The sequence below is a fragment of the Aspergillus ambiguus genome (genome assembly GCF_047715705.1).
Source record: "Aspergillus ambiguus strain CBS 117.58 unplaced genomic scaffold BDV59scaffold_10, whole genome shotgun sequence".
Lineage (NCBI taxonomy): Eukaryota > Fungi > Ascomycota > Eurotiomycetes > Eurotiales > Aspergillaceae > Aspergillus > Aspergillus ambiguus.
In genome coordinates, this window is record NW_027395523.1 from 291,344 (window position 1) to 313,588 (window position 22,245).

The following is a 22,245-nucleotide window of genomic DNA, read 5'->3' on the forward strand; positions in this document are numbered from 1 at the left end:
CAGATTGACAAGAGCTTTGACCGTCTAGTCTACTCCATGTTGTTGTCGAAGTACGGGCATGTACTTCGATACTTAGCAGTTTCCGTGCCACATTTTTTTAACATGTGGTAGAGCGCGCCTGCATATCATATTGGCTTCAAACGAAGAAATAAGTAGCTTATGGTAAAAGCGCATATGGCGCAGCTTGTTAACTAACTATTCTTTAAGCAGGCTGGGCCAACTTAATCACTTCGCTGGAGCTGACTCATCCGGTTATGTGATGGCGCCATCGTGTCTACCCGTCGGTTATACATAAGCCTTTCGCTAGCACAGCATTCGAAATGAGATTATGTACTCCGCATGTATCTCTGAGTGATCAATTTAAACCTCGGCTTTATCTTCCGAGCCATATCTCATCCATCGTTGTTGTTATCCTGGCAACCCCGCATCACCACACCGTTTCGCAACATGGCAGATACTTTTTCCTCCATTCCTATCATTGATTTTCGGCATCTGCAGGATCATAGGACTAAGCCACGGGCGCTGTCGGAGCTACGCGAGGCAATTTTCCTTGTTGGATTTCTCTACCTGACGAACCATGGCTTAGAGGTACGTCTGCTGTAATCATGCATGTATGCAAGAGCACACCTGACAACCCAAGTCACTCACCAGGAGAGCCCACGAGAAGCTCCCCGAACTCTTCGCCCTCCCTTACGAGGTGAAGGAAAAATGCAATATGATTAACTCCCCTTCATTCGTGGGATACACCCGCCTCGGGGCCGAAACAACGGCCGCCAAAACCGATCTGCGAGAGGTAGGCGCTGCCACCTGCTACGCCATGTCACTGGCTAATCCGATGGCGTATAGCAATACGATTTCGGCACCTCTGGGCTCAAGGACTGGACGGAGAAAGATCCGTTCTGGCAGAGAGTGGAAGGTGAAAGTCAGGTATGGATTTCGCATATCGTATGTTCACTCCACCTAATCCCCTTGTAGTACCCCGATTGTCCAGGGGCAAAAGAGCTCGTCGAGGAATATATCTCGGAGTCTGCGAAACTTTCACAGGAATTTATGCGATATGTATCAGAATGTTTGTCGCTTCCTCCGAATACCTTTGAGTCCTTCAAAGGGAATATGGATCGCCTCAAATTTATCAAGTACCCCCAGGCGGCTCCTGGTTCCCAAGGAGTAGGTCCGCACAAGGATTCTAGTGGACTGTTCACATTCCTCTCCCAGGATGATACTGGGGGCTTACAGGTTCTGAACAAAAATGGAGAGTGGATTGATGCCCCACCAATTGAGGGCAGTCTTGTTGTTAATATCCAGCAAGGCTTCGAGGCTATTACCGGTGGAGTGTGTACTGCAACCACACATCGCGTGATCGTAAGCTCATTCTATGAGTACTATTTTCTTTCGAGTGTCCACAGGCTCACCATTGAACCAGGCACCTACAACAAAAACCCGCTATAGTATTCCATTCTTCCTTGGTGTGCGGTTGGACCTTACCTTGAATGAGCTACAGGAATCTGCCGCCCACATTGTAAAACGTATTCCGGCATCCGATGACCGGAAAAAGAGGGCAGTTGACGTGCCCAGCGAGTTCCTGTCGCCCTTATATTCCTGCGTATGCGGAAACCCCCATCGAGAAAAAGAATTGACCTTCTAACGGTATATAGTTCGGCGAGGCCTATCTGCGGAACCGTATTTTGAGCCATCCGGACGTTGGGCAGAAGTGGTATCCTGAACTACATGATCGTTACTCAAAGCAGGTTCTCCAGTGATACTCGTGGATATTGCAGACACTGTGCACTCCGAGTGCTGGCATATGACCAACAATAGTTTTCACTATGTCTATGGCCTATTTGCCTTCACCTCCATTCGTACATCGAGTATCACACCATAAGTAAAATGTAGTCTTTTATATTGGTACTGGATCAGCTGCAAAGTATCCGTTCACTGTTGATATGTACAAGTACCTTGTAGCTGCAATACTAGCACCTCCTAGTCGGCCTAGCTTTCCAAGTCGGGATGCTACTTTTCTGGCAGCTTTGGTGTGCTAGCTCCTTACCACATCCTCTATGGCCGATGGCTACGCAATGCGTCTCCACTGATGCCAAATCTACTTTGTTTTGGCTACGCATAATATATGGAGTATCATCTGCTGAATTCTGGTCTGTCGTGGGACAAGGTTACGAGTGAACAGCAGTTGTCTTTACTACAGTCCGAGCGCTCCAAAGAGTTTGAGGTAAGAGTGCCCATACGCCATAACGAGGGTGGACACTGATCTAAAGCAGTTTAAAGTAGGGATAGTAGGACCTGAGACATACCAGTTAGGCGAACCTGATTCTAATAATCCTATCGGGGTTGCTGCTGAAATCCGTGTTTGCGTGGACGAAAGCCCTGCGAACTACGTATCATCGCTGGGTTTGAAGAATCACGGACATCGGCCATGATGAATACATGTGAGGTTACACCTGAAGCCAGAGTTGACTCAGTATCTGATGCTAATAGGATGTAGCATCTCTCTTGCCGATGCCGGCCCTAAGCATTCAGTGTGGCAAGTAGACCAAAATAAAATGTTTTTGACGTAGAGTACAGGTATTTGCTCGGATCTTTGGTCTAACATTTATCCAGTTTGTATTGGCAGACGCTTTCGACAATTCTAAAGCCGAGAGTTTTATAATATATGAAGCCGATTGAAAAATGAAAGTGTACAGGGTGGCTCAAAAGCCGCTGGCGTGAGACAGATCCATACAACACTTGCGGAAGGGCGATGATACTACTAGTACCTAACAATAGAGACCCTAGGTTTTGGAGTCTTCCTCATAGTAATTGATATCTACGAACCCACAATCATGAAACAGGAGACAATAGTAATTCGGTTTCTCTTTTACACATATGGTCTGTCCATCAAAGGATTGAAAGTGCTTTGTAGAGGAGCGTCAATCACGTGGAGCATTGGCCAACTAACACCCGGGATAGACCCGACTTAACTCCAGTTGGCACTATTTAACGCTACTCCAGCCGCCCCCCACATGACCCCTCATCCGTGGAAAACACAAACAATCAAACAGTCAACACCATGTCAATGATCTCCAAGACTGCGCTTGAGGCCCTGCAAGGTGCTCTTAAGTCGTCAAAGATATACATAGCAACATCCGAGGGCTACGAGGCTAGTATTGTACGATGGTCAGGAACGGGCATCAAAAAAGCTGTAGGTGTTTGTGTCGGGGTGTGCGGGACATAACTGATGAACGACTAGGGCGTCGTTGTAATGCCAATTGAGGTCGATGATGTCCGCACAGCACTTCTCTGGGCTCAGGAGCATCGTATCGATCTCGCTGTAAAGGGTGGTGGTCATTCTGTTGCCGGCACCAGCTCTAGCGATGGCGGTTTAGTCATCGATCTCTCCCGCATGAACGGGGTCACTGTTCACCCCGAAACAAAGACTCTCACAGTTCAGGGTGGCGCAGTCTGGAAGGATGTTGACGAGAAAGCCGCTGAATATGGGCTTGCAACAGTAGGCGGCACGGTCAACCACACCGGTGTCGGCGGCCTCACTCTGGGTGGTGGATACGGCTGGCTGAGCGGGCTATACGGGCTCACAATTGACAATTTGCTGTCCGCCACGGTTGTCTTGCCTGATGGCAGTGTAGTGACTGCCTCACCTACGGAGCATACTGATCTATTCTGGGCTCTGCGTGGTGCCGGATACAACTTCGGCGTTGTCGTGGATTTTGTCTTCCAGGCGTATGAACAGAAGAACCCCGTCTATGCGGGTCTCATCTCATTTACGCCGGAAAAGCTGGAAGCTGTTGTTGATCAGTTGAATGCTTCAATGAAATCGCCTGATCCGCGCTCTGGAGCTATTTGTATCCTAGCACCTCCCCCCGGCGCGCCTGTACCCATGGTGAATGTTATCGTTTACTACAATGGCACTCGTGAAGAAGGCGAGACGTATTACGCTGGCCTACTTGCCCTCGGACCTGCGGTGAACATGATTGATATGATCCCTTACTCACTACTCAACTCGCTACAGAATCCTATGGCCAGTTACGGCGGACGCAAAGTGCTCAAGGGCGTATTTTTCCAGACCCCACTTAACACAACGTTTCTGCGTTCCATCATGGATTATCTTACTGTTACAAATGACCAGTACCCAGAACTTATCCCAGCACTACTTCTGGAGTTCTACGACATGCGCAAAATTTGCGACGTGCCATTGGCAGCTACTGCGTTTGCTAACCGCAGCTCGACCCAAAATGGAGCAATTAATATGCGCTGGACAGATTCTGCCGAGGACGGGGTGTATCGTGGGATTGCACGTGAAATCCAGGCACGTTTCAAGGCCCAGTACGAGTCAGAGACGGGTGCAGAAAGCCCGTCTGATGTCCCGCAGTACATCAACTATGCGGAACGTAAGTTTTGCACAACCCTGCTATGCGCGCTTGACTAACACTTACTAGCTGGTGACTCCGTCGTCAACAACATCTATGGAGAAAACCTGGGTCGGCTGCAGGAGATCAAGGCGAAATATGACCCTACAAATGTGTTCCATAAAATGCACGCGATTGCCAAGAGTGTATAAGTTAGTTCATTCTCGGTTTTAACCGGTGTCAAAACAGTAGCAACGTGTACATAGGAACACTCATGATTTACAGCTCGCCGGGCAGAATGCAATACTTTATAGACTTCACTGCCGTCCATCCTTCAAGCGCATCTTCGCCCATGTCACGACCAAATCCACTTTCCTTGACACCCCCAAATGGGACGTTGGAGCTGAGCATTGCCCACGCGTTGACAGTGACCTGACCAGTTTCCAGAGCGGTGGTGACCCGGTGAGCCCTATTGATGTCGTTTGTGAAGACAGCAGCACTCAGACCGTGAAGAGAGTCGTTGGCCTTCGCAATAACTTCAGCTTCAGTCGTAAAAGGTGCGATACTCTAGAATGACCGCTGGTCAGCTTGTATACACTTAGCTGATGTGCAAGAGATATGCATACCGCGACAGGACCAAAGATTTCCTCCTTCATGATGGTAGCATCTTCCGACACGTCTGCGAATGCAGTATTCTGGACGAAATACCCTTGGTCACCCACTCTTTCCCCACCAAAGAGCAACCTTGCACCACACTTTTTACCCTGTTCGATATAAGAGAGGACTTTCTGGTGCTGTGCTCGGCTGACAATTGGTCCCTTAGTGGTGGTAGGGCTCAATGGATCTCCAACCACGGTAGGCGTGCTCTCTGCCAGCTCCGCGTATCTTTTCAGGAACTTCTCGTAGATTGTTTTCTGAACGTAAATACGAGATCCAGCAGCGCAAATCTGTCCATTGTTCGCAGTGATGCCAATTCGTGTCCACAGCAGAGCATTTTCCAGGTCACAGTCGTCAAATACAATTGATGGGCCCTTACCCCCGAGCTCCAGACTCACCCGCTTCAGGTTCGTCGCAGCCGCAGCTTTCATGATCTGACGACCAGCCACTGACGACCCTGTAAATGACACTTTGCGCACAAGCATATGCTCCGACAATGTGCGACCAGCGGATGCTCCATCGCCGGCTATGATGTTGATCACACCTGCGGGAAACTGGGCTTCCTGGACCAACTGGGCGAGCTTCTGCGCGTACAATGGAGAAAGCTCGGACGGCTTGATAATAAGCACATTACCTGCTGCCAGCGCAGGGGCCAGCTTCCAGATCGTGATCATCCTTCCCAGCTACAGATTAGTCTTTTTCCAAGTTGACGCGGCTAAAACAGGATTTGAGCATAGGCAGCACATACAGAGGCGCATTCCATGGGACAATCGCTGCACAAACACCCAGCGGCTCGCGATGGGTGTAAGCCATACCGCCTCCTTCCATCGCCAATGTCCTTCCATCAATCTTGTCTGCCCATCCCGCGTAGTAACGAAGACAAGAAACTGCTTGCGGAATGTTCATTCCCATACTGTCAGTAAAGAGGACACCAGCATCTACAGCTTCCAGGGAGGCAAAGTCTTCCGCATCGCGCTCAATCAGATCAGCGAGCCTTAGGAGGAGCTTTGCGCGCACTGTGCCGGGGGTGACTTTCCAACTTTGGAAGCTTGTGCTGGCAGAAGCGACGGCTTTGTTGACATCCTCAGGGCTGGCAGCGGAAATAGTACCCAGTCTCTCCCCGGTGGTGGGATTTTCAACGGGGAGGGTATGGGACGTTGCGGAGGGGGTAAAGCTGTTATGGATGAAGAGACCGGTTGGGACTAATGTGGATGCCATCAGTTTACGCAATTGCGTGGTTCTAGATGAAGAAGACGCTACCCTGGATTTTGCGCCCTCTGGCGCCAGTGATGGATAAAGACATTATGCTGCTGAAGCTATGCAAAGATTTGAAAATCTGGGAGGTGTCAGCATTCGGGATCATGCGGCTATATGAGCTGTCGTGCTGCACATGTACGTCGTATCTCCCCGCTAGGGATTGCGCAGTTATTCCGCTGTCAGTGCGGAGACGGTGAACAATTCCGAGCGGGTTCCGAGATGCACTAAGGTCGTAGCATTACGGGGAACAACAACGACAATATTGATAGTCTAAGCACAGGACCACTATGGACTGCGAAACATCTATTTCATGTGTCAGCTTAATCTCCTCGGTGAAAATTATACTCTAGTGTTACCTTTGAAGCAGTTTTGACCCTCCATAGCGCGAATGATTCAACGTCCCATTATGATTTAATGTCCTTAATCTGAGTAACTGTTGTGTTTATAATTATTTTCCAAGAATTGGTACCAACAGTCTAGTATTCCCAAATTTGTGGTCATCTGAGGAGTTGAACCGATTGGCCGTGACACTGATATGTTAGTCCAACTCCTACACGCCACTCATTTTCAAATTCATCTTGTGTACAATGGCAAATGCAAGGAGACCTGACCGGGAATCAGCCCAGGGGAGTATCTGAGCTTTTAGTTCGTGGTCTGTTTGACCTTGTAAGGATGATCATGTAAGGGAGATATGTGTACTACAGCGTTCGGGTCCCAAAGCCCCAAGCTGACAGCTGTACTCGCCCAATCATATTACCGACTCCTATGTAGCCCATCCACTTTATTAGCTTTAAATTACATATCCCCAGATAGCATTCCATGCAACTGCGATGCAGCCATCCTCTTGTCGGGTACGTTCCAAGCAGCAATGGCAAGTGCTCTTGCATGGGGACGTAACCCTCCATTATCATCCGCTCTGTGCACGCGTGGTTAATATTTTGATCCGAGTTATTTCTTTCTTATTATTTCTCTGCACTATGCAGGGGGGAGGGGTAGGGTACTGGTATATATAGAGAAAGACGCGGATGCAATCAGTATGCTCCTTCATGTGCAAAGCACCGAAAGAGACAATGTGTCGGAATCTGCTAACTTCTCTCATTGGCACAGCTTTATCTATATTTTCCTGTGTGAATGCTGCAAGCCCTCCCAGTTTCACATTTTATGAATTATGGGCATTGGAGAATAACTTTTGGACAAATTTTCTTTATCCAGCCAACGTGAAGCAAATAAATGCCACCGATTCATCTGTCTTCGCTGAAAATGTACGAAATATATTTTTAACCTGTCATATCCTTTCCGGCTAACTTGACCTAGGTTCAAGGGCGCGTCGACATCACTCGGACTTTTGACGGCCGCGAGCTAAACAACGAATACATCTTCGGTCTCTTCTCTCAACCAGACTCTGTGAGCCTAGTCGGGGTCCCAATAGCGTATAACATTACCCAATTCGTGGCCAATCAGAACATAGCGTCCGCAACTACAGTGGTAACATTCAACGATACCACGATGGGAGTGATTGTTCCGCTCGCTATTGATACTTGGATTGCGTTTGATACCAATCGCAAGATAATTCAATACGACGCAACATTCCGCTGGTTCGATTATCTTCTCGACACCTTGATGCTCGGTTTACAGACAAAGTACAACACCTCTGACCCAGCTGTAGTGCAATCTAAGCTTGCTGAGCTCATTGCGACAACGACCTGTGAAGCACATGACAAGGCCTGCACAGGTCAAAATGTGCAATATTCGGGTAGGGCAGAGTGTATGGAATTTCTGACCAAGAAGATTCGGTTCGGAAAGCCTTTCGAGCTCGGTCGTAACACCCTACTGTGCCGTGAGGTGCACAAGCATATGGTACAGTACCGGCCCGATGAACATTGCTCGCACATTGGTCCTACCGGTGGCACCTACTGTGTAGACGACATGATATATGAGCAGGTCGTTAACGAAGCTTACTTCAACCAATCATGGGTGGCATACGGCTATGCAGACAATAATATGTGGGTCAGGAAGTAGACAGACGATGTGATTTCTTCTTTAGTACGTGAGGTTGTCCTATAGCCTAATGATTGTTTTAAATAACTTGAGCTCTCTGGTTCTATGTATGCCTGCCACCTGCCCTTTTGAAACTTCAACGCCGCGCCTTCCATGTAGAGATTATAGGAGTGATAAATACAGATCGTATCCCCTCGAAACTTCTCTTCTTTCCCTCCCCAGGAATTTAAGTCGTTACGTATGCAGTATACGTTCTTTCGTCGTTTTCCAGTGCCAAGACGCTTTTACTACCACCGAGCCCACCGCGAGTGAATTGGGGTCATCATCAGCGAGGCGGGAGTTTGGTCAAAAATGAGGCTCGGGCGAGCTGTACGCGGCCAGCCTCAAACACCTCAGGTGGTAAATAGATCGCCGCTGAGTGATCTAGGGCCTGAAGAGTTGATAATGTTTTGCCCTGGATGAGTTCGCTACGGTTTGACAACACCAAAGTGGCCTTGCGATTAAGGCGGTTACAGGAGCCAAAGGGGCCTGTTTCTCGGCTGATCAAGTCCGTTGATGCCTATGGCGTCTCGTTGTCCAGTGCTTAGCGATCTAGTTTGATTTCTTGCTTTTGCTTTTGCTTTTGTTTAGCTTTTGCTTTATATTTGTTCTTATTTTTATTGTGTTTTGGGTTGGTCGGTGGGCTCACTCCTTTCTTTAGCTTAGTATTATATCATTAAACCCTTGCCCGGGCCCGGTGGTTGGATGGTTGGGTCGGGCTTGGGAAACTCAAGAAGGGTCATTTCAGGTGAGAGTACCTCCGTCCAGCAGCTTAATTCACTAACCATGTTTATATACACCTCGCCCATTATGACCGTCAAAGCTACTTCCTTAATATCAGTATATAGGGGTTTCGGTTCCTTGTCCGATCTGGCTTCATCCCCGAGCGCAATAGATCAATACCACCTCTACTATGGCTATAATAGGCTCCGTCAAACCATGATTTAGCCAGCTACGATTAGTCAGTATTAGTTACCACCTCTAGCCTATTATCACCTGTGCAATTGTTGATTAACCGGATTTGTGGATAGGAAGACGGATGACAACTGGTGAGCTCATTACACCACTCTGGGACAAACTGACAGGGAAGGCCAGAGGGATGCCTCAGACACGCTACAGATTAGCTAGGTCAGCACGTCCCTATACTTCTCGGGGTGTCTTGGAGGCCTGGACTCCGCCCAGAAACCCCCCCTTCCCGGCGAACGTTAAGCCATACCACTACTACTACTACTTACGCGTGCATGGTTGTACTAACTCCCATTAGTGGCCCGGACCCATGTCTTGTGCGTCCCCCAAAGGATATTTAGCCCAACCGCTATTTACCGCACCGTAAATGACGATGACGGTGTGAACAACAAGCAAAACTCTAGATTCTCGTTCTCCATGGACGATGGGGTCCTTGACTGCACGAAGCCCAAGTTGACGCACACATCCTCCGGTCCTAAGTTCTAAGAAGACGGACGAACGAGCGCCTGGATCAGCTGCTCTGTGCCGAGGCATTCTTGTACGTAGACCCCAAAGTGATCCGTCGTCAATCGAACATACGGCTATTCATTGTGTCGGGCAGAGTTGATTGAGAAAGCCTAATTTTTTTTCCACTAGTTGGTGAAACAATATAAGGGGCTTCCCGATTTCCTATGGTGCTTTTTTCAATGCATGTCATTCCCAGACTCTGTCTTCAATAGACATCTAGATTGAAACTCTCGCGTAATATGACACCATTACCAAAGGGTGGAAGGCTTTAAGAGACGACGAGTCCATATTTCACGTTATCTAGGAGGCGCTACCTTTAAACTGAAAAATTACTTGCAAAGTGTAGTTGCTTGACGAGGAATTTCCATTTTTATCCCTCTTTAATACAGCGCAGTAACGCAGAATCACAGCTTAAGCGGCTAATATAGCTAAACTAACAAGCGAAGTGCCTGCCTTAGATATGGGCAAAGAGGGGGGTGGTAGAAAGTTCATGGGAGCTCATCCCAGCAAGCCGGTCGAACCAATATCAACGTGAGAAATTAGGAGCTAAGTCTGATGCTTCTTGCGATCCAGATGTATGTTTTTTATCGTTAGTGAGGCCCAGCCGGGCTAATTCTTCTTCGAGAAAATTTATTTTTTCAACGTTCCGATAATGCGCCTCCCAAAGAATATGGCTGTGAAGGACAATGAGACAGGAGAACAGCAACACTGGTGGTCGTCGGAGTGGCATCCTGAAAGGAGTAATAAAATGTAGCAGTCCCCTAAAGCTTCAGGCGATAAAAGAGGAAGTACTTGACTGGAATAAAACGTAGTGGGGATATTTTAAAACAAGTGATGGATAGTTGAAAATTGTCAATCAAAGGTTGCAAGAGATGAATTTATAGTTCCAGTCAGCCATATTGCATACTAGCGTAATGGTGATGCCAGAACGCGGCCAGGCAACTCCACAGAGATGCCTCGAGGGAGTGATATTTCTTTCCACAGGAGTAGTCCAGGCTATCATCGCACCCTCACAAACTGCCTGCCCGCTGACCAAGTCAGCAAGGACTGATGCCTCAGGCTACAACACTGCCTAGTAACATGCCTGAGTATTCAGGCCGCAACAATCATAGTAACATAATGTTTCCGCACCCCCAACCAAGGTGGCCACACAACCCTTACTGTGTCTAGACAACACACATAATACCTCTCATCTTATACCTTAGAATCCTCCCAGTGTCTACCACTGTATCTACTCGCATCGTTACCTTCATTACTGCCTACCTGCTTGAAGTTAGATGACCGGGAATGTAAATTGGGCCTGAGGAATCGCTATGGGGATTCGTTGGACTTGCGGAAGATGGATTGGGCGAGGAGTGGGGACAAAGATATACGATTGAGGTTCCATCGCCTACGGTGACAGGTGGAAGTTTCAATATGAGGAACGGACGCAAAGCATGGCTTAGTATAGTAACAGTAATGGATATATCAAGTGATCAAATAACTTTTTTATATAATATTCGCTTATTCTACTTAAGAGAAGTAATAAAGGCTATTATATCGTCCATATCTTCTTCTGAAAGCTTCGGGCATTAACCAAGCGCTTTCCGGGGTGCTAGAACGCCTACTTGGCAGGTATATTAAATCTGAGAGTAGGTTACAAATTTTAGATGATTGACAATCTGTTAATAGGTATGCCTATCACCCGTAAAGTTAGGATGCGCAGGCGAGTATCGCAGTCAAGTCGATCGGAGATTTTAATTGGTGTGGTCGACATGGCAGACAAGCAGGCAACGCACAAAAGGTACATAGGTGTCCATTGTATGGATATCAGCCTGGGTTGTTCGACCCAAATTTGAATAGCTATTTCTCACCCTATGAGCCTGGAGCAAGTTCATCCAGCATCGATCGTGGCCACAATCAACGACAAATTATAATTGGTCAGGTATTAATCAACGGAGTCTAAAAGTGTGACAGTTGTTTTGTTTCCCAGACTTTTGTTTCTTAGACTGTTCGCTCGAATGCCATTAGCCCAAAAACCTTCCCGTCGCAAGAGGTATCCATCACGTTTTGTTTAAGCGCCTTGTAGTAGAAGCCTTCCAATTCAGTCCCATCAGCGATGTGTATGGAAACCGCCGGTATTATGTGTAAGGCAATGAATTCGTGATGAGCGACGGTCGGTGAATTATATAGCCATATGACCTGGACAGTGAACTGTCTAAGAATGTAAGAATGTCGCCATTCTTCATTGCCTTCCATGGGTTATTGAGCTAATTAAGATGAACTTAACAATTTCAGCCAGTAGGTCTTTGCGTGCACTTCCACACAATCGCAGAACCTCCGCGCCTGTATCTAGGATGCCACAACCTCAGTCAAACCTCTGGATTATGATGGTATGGTTATGTGGGCTTTTTTGTTCTTGTATCATTTATTACTTTCCTATATACCTCCTTTCACCTACCTCTCCATGGGTATACTCTGTTCAATATCATCCTCTTGTAATTCATTTTTACGCCCACCAATATACTTTTTCCCTTGGGACTGTTCTAGATTAATCTATTGATAATGAATAAATTGATTTAATGACTTAGGAGTACTTGTACGAAGACCTGCTCCGCTATACATGGATGCTGCACGGGATGTCCATGAGGGCAGTTTACATTGTCCGTGCTTGGGAAAGACATTTGCATTATATACATGAGGGGAGTGTCCGGCGCAGTTCTTGAGTTCATAGCTCTTAACTCAAAATTGATCGACTAAATCAAAATGCTTTGCTTCATTCATCCACAGCACAAATCTGCTGTGTGGAGCAGTGAATAACACCCCCGGCCAAGGGGATGGCACACACAGGGACTCCCTTAACCTTCCGCTCCGGACATAGTTTCTGGCATGTCTCGATAGCAGCACGATCAGCCTGTTCATCTCCAAACTGTGGCACGATCAGTCCTCCGTTGACCATGTAGAAGTTAACGTAATTTGTCGCCACGTCGTCGTAGGACAAAGGCCCTAAAGCTGCCGGGTCGGGCTCATCGATCGTGTGCACCTCGAATGGACGACCCTTGGCGTCTATTGACTGAGCCAGAATGTCGCGAATCTCCTCATACACCTTGACCCATTCCGGAGGGGATTTGGAATGTGGGCGGGACAGTACCACAACACCAGGACGGATGAAATTGACCTCCGCGTCAGCATGCACGTCCGTGACATCCAGGTCCTTCTTACCCGGGAACCAGACAAATTTCGTAATTCCTAGTACTCGCCGGAGTTCATCTTCGATCTCGGTGCGTGACAGTCCCGGGTTGCGGTTCTCGTTGAGAATGCTGCTCTCCGTTGCCAGAAGAGTGCCTTCACCATCGACCACGAGCGCGCCGCCCTCCAGACACACTTTGGACTCGACTTGAGTTACGGAGGAGGGGGATTCATCGTTCTCAATGACTCGAGTCGCGAAAGTATTGTTTTCTCGGAGTTGCTCTGCAGTCATGACCGGCCAGTCACGCCCATCCGCGGCGCGGTGGTGGTCAGAGATCTCGTCCCTGCGGCCCCATTCGCAGAAGCGGAAGTTGACAGCGAACCTTCCCCCGCGGTTATCGTCGTCAACACCACGCACATATACTGGGCCTGTGTCCCGTACCCAGAGGTGATTCGTAGGCGTGGGAATGACAGTGACGTTGGAGGCGATACCCGCGGATGATGGGATCGCCCGGCTGACGAGAGATTCTGCTTTGGATACATCTTCTGACCGGGCATACAGACGGACAGGCTCAAATTCTGAGATTGCGGCGCCCAATGTTGCAATCTCCCTGCATGCGTCCTCATAGTAATCCGGGGCGATGGAGTACTTGGACGGAAATCCCAGGATCGTAGCAACGTGACGGGAGAATCCAGCTGGATACAAATATCGTCCGGCATGGGTGGCCGACAACACATTCTTCATAGAAGAGGCCATGGTGTATATATACTGGCTCGAGTTAGCTGGCAGCATCAGGGAAGTCGATGACGGGATGCATGCAAACTTACCGTTTCAAGGAATGAATATTAAGGTAGCCGCGTCAACGGGTATATAGTGAAAAGGGATACTCTGTCTTCGAGCCAAGGTAGGTGTCTTATATAGCAGCTGCTGAAGTCGTCCTATCCGTGGATCTCAAGGTTGCGGGCTAAAAGTTAGGGTGATATAAAGTACATCCAGGAAGGTGACTGCCAGCGGAGAAGAGTCCGCTGTCTGACTAACAGTCCTCATCTCCAGCCCGAATCGGGCAAGAGGACGCGATTACCCCCGTGAGACATTCTTGTTAAGCGGAGATTGTAGATCATTTGCTTTATAATGTTTTTAAATATTATGTCGGCATGTGATGTTTCTACGTTCAGCGCTCTCCACGTTGTAGATCTAAAGGCGTACTGAATATCTGTATTCCATGCTACATGCACCTGGCACATGGTAACTCCTAGGAAAATTACAGAAGTAAACTTAGGAACACTACTAGTATTGGTATATTGCTTTCAGCTTTAGTGTAGAATTGGAATCAATTACCAGTAGACTAGGCTAAGGGCCCCCTTTTTCCACATCAAACGTCTTTCTCCCAGATGCCCATGTCTCCAACACTTTGCCCTTCAACAGTTTATTGGCATCCCATTCCAAATCCAGGATCACAAAGTCCGCACTGAGCCCAGCAGCAAGGCTGCCAGTCCATGACTCTGCATGCCTTGAGTACGCAGCCCCAGTAGTTGTCCCCGTCACCGCCGCCGCCATAGACAGCTTGAACTGCTCATTCAGAGCATATGGATTCTCCGTCTCGAAAGCAGACCGCCGAGTAGTCGCATTATACAGATTAGGAAGCGGGTAATGCTCCGCCGTCGGGGCATCAGTTCCAAGAGCCAGCCGAGCGCCCCCCTCCAGAAACTCACGATACGCAAAGGCACGCGTGCACCGATGTTCACCAATCAGATCCGGCCATGCCTTGAAGAACGCTGGGTCTGAATGGACTGGCTGTACCGATGCTGTGATACCGAGCTGGCCCAGTCGCTTTGCATCCTCTGGCCGCGTCAGCTCAAGATGCTCAATCCGGTGTCGTCGCCCGGGCGTACATCCGGACAAGACGTTGATTGCTTGATGTACGGCTTTGTCTCCGATCGCGTGAATGGCACACTGCATTCCAGCCGCGTCGGCTGAGTTGACCACTCGGGTCAGGGCGTCTTCTGGCCAGATGGGCTCAACAGGGTCGGTGTTCCCGGTATATGGCTGGAAGAGAGAAGCTGTACAACCATCCACCACCCCATCGGAGATGATCTTGATTCCAACGATGCAGAAGCGCGGTGATGTCGACGGATGGTACTTTCTATGCATCTCCGTGGCCTTTTGGAGAGCTCTATCGACCTCGAGATTGTCCGCAGAATATGGAACAATCCAGTGCGCAGCAATGTGGAACGGCCAGCGATCCCCATATTGCTCCCGCATCGTTTCCAATGCCTGCCATTGATCTTCTTCCATGGCCATGTCGATCATCCCCGTATACCCCGCGGCAGTATACGCCTCGATTGCATCTTGCAGCGCCGCATGTTTTTGCTTCAACGGCGTCGCTGCAGTTAACCACGGATGCGCCAAGTCCAAATGCGCTGCCTCGCTAAGAAGACCGGTGGGCTTGCCATCGTCGTCGCGGAATATTTTCCCACCAGGGGGATCTGAAATGTGAGCAATTCCTATTTCATTGATAGCTGACGTACTAGCCCAGCCAGAGTGCATGTCCTTGGCTTGAATGTAGATAGGTCGCGGGTCGAGATCGTCTAGCCATGATGCCTGGGCGTCGCCGCCTGTAGTGGACTGGATCCAGTCCTTGCATAAAATGCGAGGCTCATCGGGATGCGACTTAGCATAATCTTGGATTGTCTTTCGGATCTCTTCGAGGTTCTTGCACGAAACGAGACTCAACTTCTTCTGCGATAGGGCGAAGCCCATGATGTGAACGTGGCTGTCGATGAAACCTGGCACTACCACTTTATTTTGCAGATCAATATGCGTGGCGTTCATAAGGGCTTGTTTAATTGGCTCGTCGGTGGACGTTCCCACGTGGACTATCTTGTCATTGCAAATGAGCATGGCATCTTGGAAGTTGGGCTCATCGCCGTGGTAGGGGGCGAAGATCCGCCCGTTGAGGAACACAGTCGTCGCCATGGATGCAATACAGAAAAATGGACTTATAAGTAGATTGGGATTATGCAATGCACGGCCAGATCATAGGAAACATGGTCAATGGACTGTTTCTCCTACTTATACTTGGGATGTGGTCGCCGTGTTTGGATATCCTCGGCTGGCGCAAAGTGACGCCATTGGCTGGGATAACATGGTTGGCTCCGCATCTTTATCAAACACTAGGATTATAAAAATGGGGCAATAAATGAATGCGAGAAGACCTTGCACTTTGAAGTACTAGTCTATTTTGCCACTGCCCCCTCTCCCTACCTACAGTTCTAGTACATGCTCTGGTGGTGATAACCCCGCAGTTGATCGCGCGCGGAAACACAAACGTTAGACTATCATCTACCAAGGGCGCCACTACTAAATTAACACGTTACGGGATGAGAGATGGTCCGGCATGTGTGAAGTAATGTTACATGAATCGAGCTTGAACGGGTCTCCTCTGGCTCTCCAACATATCGATCAGTCTTTTCATGGTCCAACTTCGAGTTTCGCTCCAAAGCCCTGACCTGAGATAACAAGAGTCCCGTGCTTGCTCGTCGGGGACAAATCTTGCCAGAGCATAGATGAGCAAGCCATAGTACTCGGCATAATAATTCGGGACGGCTGAAGTCCAGCCACCAATTAGACGCCCTCCAAGACCGTGGCAGGAACACTTCCTCCCACTTCCTCCCTGTCCTGCCCCTCGCATCATGTCTGTGGCCAATATATTGGCTGATGTTATGTACGGCCTCGACCCATTGATGAATATATCGCCCTCAGATATCGTCTTATCGGGCGTGTTCGGCAATTCCCGCTTTTCCGGCAATCGGCTCGAAATAGAGACATAGTAGAGCGACAACTCTGTTGGTCCACATATGGCTGGAAGGGAACACATGTTGCTGCGTGAAATATAAGGGCTTTAAGTGTGAGTCTGTAAATGGCAAGATCTGATACAGACAGCGGCTGGTCTACAATGGTCAAATCGTACTTTGGCTGTACGACTTGAGCAAGCCCGGCCAGATGCGCTCCGACGCCAATAGACGGCCATGGTTTTGATCCCTACATATTTAGCTGCGTATCAGCGACGTTCTGATGAATTGGCCTATTGCACACTCATACCTCAAAGATGTACAGCATCAAAATCGTCCGGATTATGGCCGGTCCCAATGCACTAGAGCCTGGTCTGAGTCGCCTGCGATGTCCAGCTACCGCGGAGACGCAATGTCTCTGGCCTAGACGGGAGAAAGATTCTTGAAGATGAGAGCTGTTTACCGGATATCCGGCCCCACAACAGGCAAGAAGAGAATGCATATACAGCAGTTGAAACAGAGCCATAGCCATGGATTCTCGATGGTAGAGTTTGATTAATGAGCCTGGTGCCAGTGGTCATATCAGTTGTCGGAGCCATTTAGTTTGGATAAAGTCAAATAATGGCCCACTTCCGGACGGAATAATACCAGAGTAGGGCGATAATGATGTTATCTGCGGCACGTGTAATTGGCCTTGGCCCTGCAAGACTGGGCAATCACTCTCCGGAGTTTCGTTGCCGAGGTTGTCATGACCAGACATGTTAGATGGCCATGGTGAGTTTAGTTCGTCATCGTTATCAACGGACCGGGTATGCTCCGCAGGAGAAGAGAACACGCCTCGTAGCTCTTTTGAGGAATACTGTGAAATAATGACGCCATCTGAGGAAGGCAACGGCGTTGAACTTTGAAGAGAGCCGGACAAGTGCCTCTCCGATTGTGATTCCCCATTGGCGAAAGCAGTTGCTGGTGATGGCCAGATACACTCTAGTAGTCTATAGGTGCAGCTCACGCATATTTTGCGGCGCCCGTCACACTTCTTCCGTCTCTTGCGGCCTATTGTATATTCGGTTAGCCAAACATCCTGTATGTTTCAACGGGAGACAACTCAAGTCTGATGCAATAGGACTAAAGAGGCTTTATTAGACAGACGCAAAGGGTACTTTCAGATCAAGCACCTTGTTTTTGTGCTCAGGTGTGCAGGTCGCCGACGAGGCCGGCGATATGACTTCTCTATTCTTGGGATCACCTCCTGCTGGGGATCGGTAGCCATGGTGTTACCAAATCGATTGAATACCGTGTGACAGGTTTTGACGACACACTAAAGCATCAGCTAGTCGCTAGATCTGCCCGGGGGGTATGACCCCCCCGAGGTAGCAATATATCTCCAATCGATGGCGGAGTTGAGCGATGACGATGCTTTACCTATTAAGGAAGTTCCACGCTGTCGAGTCTCGACTTGATACATCCGCAGAGCCCATCCAAAAATAAGACACATGGAGGTCTGGGGCAAGGATATGCGGGGAAGAAGGAAGTGCATTGGTAGTGGGAGCTTCGCCGGCGCGGTTGTTAGAGATACTCCAGGTTATGCCTGAGGCATTCATTTATATTCATCTGGAGCGACCAATCGTATCAATTTGCGCCGGATGGTCCCAATCGGGTAATGGCTCTGAAGGGTCCATCCGACGGCGTCCACAGTGGAATCCCGTAACTCTCCAGGGATCAAGATAACTGACTGTCTCCATGACGAACTAAGGATGATACGTGATAGGGCGTTATCAGGGATGCCACTGAAACTTTACGAAAGTCAAGTCTACAGCTATATATTCCTCCCTTATGCATACAGGTTGGTATACTTGCTGATATACAGTCCCTACATATCTTCAAAAAGGGATGCTTTACGCGTTGTTAATATATTATTACAGATTAAGACCCATACGCAGTGACAAGCGTCCCTTCAGAGTCATCTACCCTCTTATCGTCAGACTTGGTTGCCACCATTGGGCCAGCTATGAAAGCCTGCACTGGAACCAACATGGGAAATCAGGGCACACAGGAACTTCCCCCAGGAACAGTATACCTGGGGAATGGTGAGAAACACCCCTGCCGCGGGAGGATCTCCTGCTCACTGATTCATCTCCAGGCCACAATGATCTCAACGGTGTAGCACAAGACTCCGATGGCCGGATCGTACTCCAGCCTCAACCATCGAATGATCCCAATGAGCCTCTGGTTTGTACTCCAAAGATATTACCGTATACGGCAGAGATACTAAGAAGAGTCACCAGAACTGGTCTACAGGGCAGAAAACAATCACTATAACAATTGCATGCCTGTTTACCCTCATGGTCTTCACCACGTGCGCAATGAACCATCTTCCGGAGCACCATCATCTCTTCCACTGACTATAGCTCCTTAGTATCAATGTTGGAACAATTACTTGGCCTTCCTTATCGGAAGGTCTTGGCTATGGGACCGAATACCTCAACTCCAGCTATGCTGCAGGACTCGCGGGACTAGCCGTGGGATGCATTATCTTTATCCCGTTGGCTGTCATGGTCGGTCGAAAGCCGATATACACTTTTGCAGCTGCAGTCATGGTCCTTGTCAATGTTGGACAAGCTACGTTCCAGACGCGCACGCAGTACCTTGTGATACAGGTCATCGGAGGCCTGGCGGGGTCCGTCAATGATACCATCATCCAAATGACGGTATGCATTCCCAAGAGACTTCTTCATCACTTATATCCGACCTAATTTATCAATCCAGATTATGGATTTGTTTTTCGTTCATCAACGTGCTACTATCAATGGGGTTTACATTATAATGGTGACCATGGGGGTAAGTTCGAAACACCTACCACAATAACTTGTTGCTAAGGTCCAAGGGGTATCTGAGTGCCATTCCCGCTGGGTACATCATCGAGAGCCAAGGTTGGCGCTGGGTATGGTGGTGGTGTGCTATTCTCAATGGTGTTGTCCTGCTTCTAATTGTCTTTGCTTTCGAGGAGACGAGATATACACGGGATGAGGGGAACGCCGTGGTCGGTGAGGACGATTCCATTCCTGCAGCTCCTGGCGACCATAACGGAAGTACAAAGGAGAACAGCGAAATACTAGCCGACTCAAAGCTGACTGTAGAGGAAGCGGAAGAGCCTACGATGAACACCGTGCATTTTCCACCTCGAAGATCATATGTGGACAGGATCACATCCATTGGTCCTCCTCCTACGCTCAATATTCGTGCGTATTGGCAGCATATTTGGCGCCCATTCTTACTACTCGCTCGCATCCCCGCCATTCCCTACGTGGGCTTGCAGTATGCGCTGATGTTATGCTGGGTGGCGGTGTTGGCAACCACACAGCCCATCCTTTTTGCTGCCCCGCCATACAACTTTTCATCGATCGGCGTGGGAAATATCAATGTTGCCCCTTTTATTGGATCGGTGCTGGGATCGGTATTCGGAGGACCAGTCAACGATTACTATGTAGTCTGGCTGGCTAGGCGACGGGGTGGTTTATACGATCCCGAGACACGACTGCACCCGCTTATGGTGCCGCTACTAATCAGTCCTCTAGGGCTTTTCTTATACGGAATAAGTATTGCAGCTGTGGGTATCTCCTTACAGTCAGACTAACACATCACGCTGATATGGCTAATTAGGAAAAACCTTGGATTGTCCCGTTGATCGGCTCGGGGTGCGTCGGGTTCGGAATTGGCGCAACGACATCTGTCATCCTACCGTATTATGCGGACTCCTATCGCGAGGTATGACTCTCCATTAATCATGCATGTGGTTGAAACCTAACCCCCAATAGCTCGTATCTGAGGGCTTCGTGGTCATCACAGTGATCCGCAACACTATCGCAACCGCAATGGCATTCGCTATCAGCCCTTGGTTCCTAAATCTAGGCGTCCAGCGGATGCTCATCTCGGCTGGCTGCATATGTTTTATTATTCTAGCCCTGACCATCCCGATGATCATCTGGGGCCGGAGAGCCCGGCAGTGGACTGCTGAGTTTTATGCAAACATGGTGGCAAGTCATACACCCTGATCGGCGCCGGAACTGTTGTGTAATCAGGTTCATGGTTGAATTTCAATCGCACGTATTGTCAGATTTTGTTGCAGTTCCTGGATGTTTAGCCTTTGTTGCGATTTCTTGAGTAGATTTTTCGTTATTTAGGCAATAGCCAACATTGCTCACGCACGCGTCTGGACATGCCCTAGACACCTCGTCAGTATGTGCGTTTCTGGCAGAGTGCGAGTTTTTGGGACACATCATAGTTGATCATTTTGGATCAAAAGGTCATCCAGTCTATTGTAATGACATCCAATAATACTCTTGCAATTTTTTTTTACTTAAGATGTAGAGGAAATCTGACGTGAGCATCACTAGCGAATGGCTCACCAGTATTCTCTCGATGTTCACATTCCAAGCAATAAACCGGGCGACGATCCGCTCGAATAGCCTCGAATCCGTTCTGAAGCGGGAATTGTATGGCGTGTCTCGCAGTACGGTTCAATATGCAGAGCAATTCAACCTCGTTCTGATCTTCGAACAAGTGGTGGAAGAAAGGAGCTGCAAAGCTCTGCATGCTTGGCCTGAAGCAAACAACCCAGGCCAAACAAGGGATGGCTGGCATAATTTCACATCTCGGCAAGGATAATTAAATTACATTCCTGGCCAAGATCTCGTGTTGGATATATCATCTCGTATCCTTCGCGCCCATGCCAATACAGGCTCAATGCGGTGATAAACATGCACTCGGTACTTCTTGCTGAAGAGAGGCTGCCCGCAATTATAAAAGGCCCTCGCCAACCTCCACAATTTGCACCGGCTATTAACTTTGAACAGGTTTAGTTATTCTTTAACTTCATCATGCAGCTCTCTCTCATCTTTGCCGCTGCCCTGGCAGTCTTTTCGAGCTCGGCTATTGCTGCCCCTCAGGCCGATACCGACATCTGTCTCAAGATCTGTTATGCTAACAGGCCAGACTGCCCCGAACCATCTGTGAGTTCTTCTTGTCGGCGCTCGGTTGATATTGATACTAACCTTGGTGCACGTAGTATGCCAAGCAGACCGGTGACGTATGTTCTCAACGATCCCAACGTAGGTGATAGAAACTGACACGTAGCAGTGTTGGACTTGTTGTACTCCATCGGCCTAGACAGGAGGCACAGATTGGGATGGGAAATGTTGCTTTGTAGCCTCCAGGAAAGTGACTAGGTGACTAGGTTCTTTCTGGACTGCTCAAGTCTGAGATAAGTGGGCGTTGTATTTAAGACGTTAGTTAAAGAGCTCCCCTCATACTTGTAGCTCGAAGAGGAGCAAGACCGTTCCCTGCGGTCTGGCCAGTCTATCTGTCAAAGATGACCAGTTTTAGTCCGATCGAGAATGGTCTGTTACCCTCAGTTATGTGGTATCTAACTGGATTTTACCGTAGGATATCGCACGCCCCTGAAAGTGAGCGAAAGCTCAAGAGATGACAAGAGCAACGGAATCTAGTA

General features: G+C 48.7%; 7 protein-coding genes across 7 annotated transcripts; 4 read left to right on the forward strand and 3 right to left on the reverse strand.

Moving 5' to 3' along the window:
- Nucleotides 1–447: 447 nt before the first annotated feature.
- BDV59DRAFT_192388 (uncharacterized protein) lies at nt 448–4,567 on the forward strand (the record flags this gene model as incomplete). Its single annotated transcript, XM_073692039.1, has 6 exons — nt 448–588; nt 641–793; nt 847–927; nt 976–1,362; nt 3,242–4,397; nt 4,446–4,567. The coding sequence occupies 6 exons, from the start codon at nt 448–450 to the stop codon at nt 4,565–4,567; spliced, it is 2,040 nt and encodes a 679-aa protein (XP_073549232.1).
- Nucleotides 4,446–6,619, reverse strand: BDV59DRAFT_11848 (putative aldehyde dehydrogenase). Its single transcript, XM_073686744.1, has 3 exons — nt 5,761–6,619; nt 4,982–5,687; nt 4,446–4,922 (listed from the first exon to the last, which is right to left on the reverse strand). Exons 1-3 carry the CDS (start codon nt 6,228–6,230, stop codon nt 4,635–4,637), a joined length of 1,464 nt encoding a protein of 487 aa, XP_073549233.1. The 5' UTR covers nt 6,231–6,619; the 3' UTR covers nt 4,446–4,634.
- A 720-nt stretch (nt 6,620–7,339) lies between these two features.
- Nucleotides 7,340–8,288, forward strand: BDV59DRAFT_200817 (uncharacterized protein; the record flags this gene model as incomplete). Its single annotated transcript, XM_073693670.1, has 2 exons — nt 7,340–7,531; nt 7,584–8,288. 2 exons carry the CDS (start codon nt 7,340–7,342, stop codon nt 8,286–8,288), a joined length of 897 nt encoding a protein of 298 aa, XP_073549234.1.
- Nucleotides 8,289–12,344: 4,056 nt separating this feature from the next.
- On the reverse strand, nt 12,345–13,704 carry BDV59DRAFT_207089 (agmatine deiminase family protein; the record flags this gene model as incomplete). Its single annotated transcript, XM_073694930.1, has 1 exon — nt 12,345–13,704. The coding sequence occupies one exon, from the start codon at nt 13,702–13,704 to the stop codon at nt 12,535–12,537; it is 1,170 nt and encodes a 389-aa protein (XP_073549235.1). The 3' UTR covers nt 12,345–12,534.
- A 594-nt stretch (nt 13,705–14,298) lies between these two features.
- On the reverse strand, nt 14,299–15,924 carry BDV59DRAFT_200819 (amidohydrolase; the record flags this gene model as incomplete). The annotated part of the gene is made up of 1 exon (XM_073693671.1): nt 14,299–15,924. The coding sequence occupies one exon, from the start codon at nt 15,922–15,924 to the stop codon at nt 14,299–14,301; it is 1,626 nt and encodes a 541-aa protein (XP_073549236.1).
- Nucleotides 15,925–18,771: 2,847 nt separating this feature from the next.
- BDV59DRAFT_192393 (major facilitator superfamily domain-containing protein) lies at nt 18,772–20,791 on the forward strand (the record flags this gene model as incomplete). Its single annotated transcript, XM_073692040.1, has 8 exons — nt 18,772–18,826; nt 18,880–18,968; nt 19,025–19,095; nt 19,156–19,447; nt 19,506–19,577; nt 19,624–20,346; nt 20,400–20,504; nt 20,555–20,791. 8 exons carry the CDS (start codon nt 18,772–18,774, stop codon nt 20,789–20,791), a joined length of 1,644 nt encoding a protein of 547 aa, XP_073549237.1.
- Nucleotides 20,792–21,616: 825 nt separating this feature from the next.
- BDV59DRAFT_200821 (uncharacterized protein) lies at nt 21,617–21,905 on the forward strand (the record flags this gene model as incomplete). The annotated part of the gene is made up of 3 exons (XM_073693672.1): nt 21,617–21,748; nt 21,805–21,825; nt 21,876–21,905. 3 exons carry the CDS (start codon nt 21,617–21,619, stop codon nt 21,903–21,905), a joined length of 183 nt encoding a protein of 60 aa, XP_073549238.1.
- Between the last annotated feature and the right edge of the window lie 340 nt (nt 21,906–22,245).

What these genes read in the sequence shown, in the direction of transcription:
- BDV59DRAFT_11848 (XM_073686744.1), bottom strand. Translation starts at nt 6,230, where the DNA reads ATGGCATCCACATTAGTCCCAACCGGTCTCTTCATCCATAACAGCTTT. An exon ending in GTCCCATGGAATGCGCCTCT is followed by an intron (nt 5,688 to 5,760) that starts GTATGTGCTGCC and finishes GTAGCTGGGAAG; the next exon opens with GATGATCACGATCTGGAAGC. An exon ending in AAATCTTTGGTCCTGTCGCG is followed by an intron (nt 4,923 to 4,981) that starts GTATGCATATCT and finishes CGGTCATTCTAG; the next exon opens with AGTATCGCACCTTTTACGAC.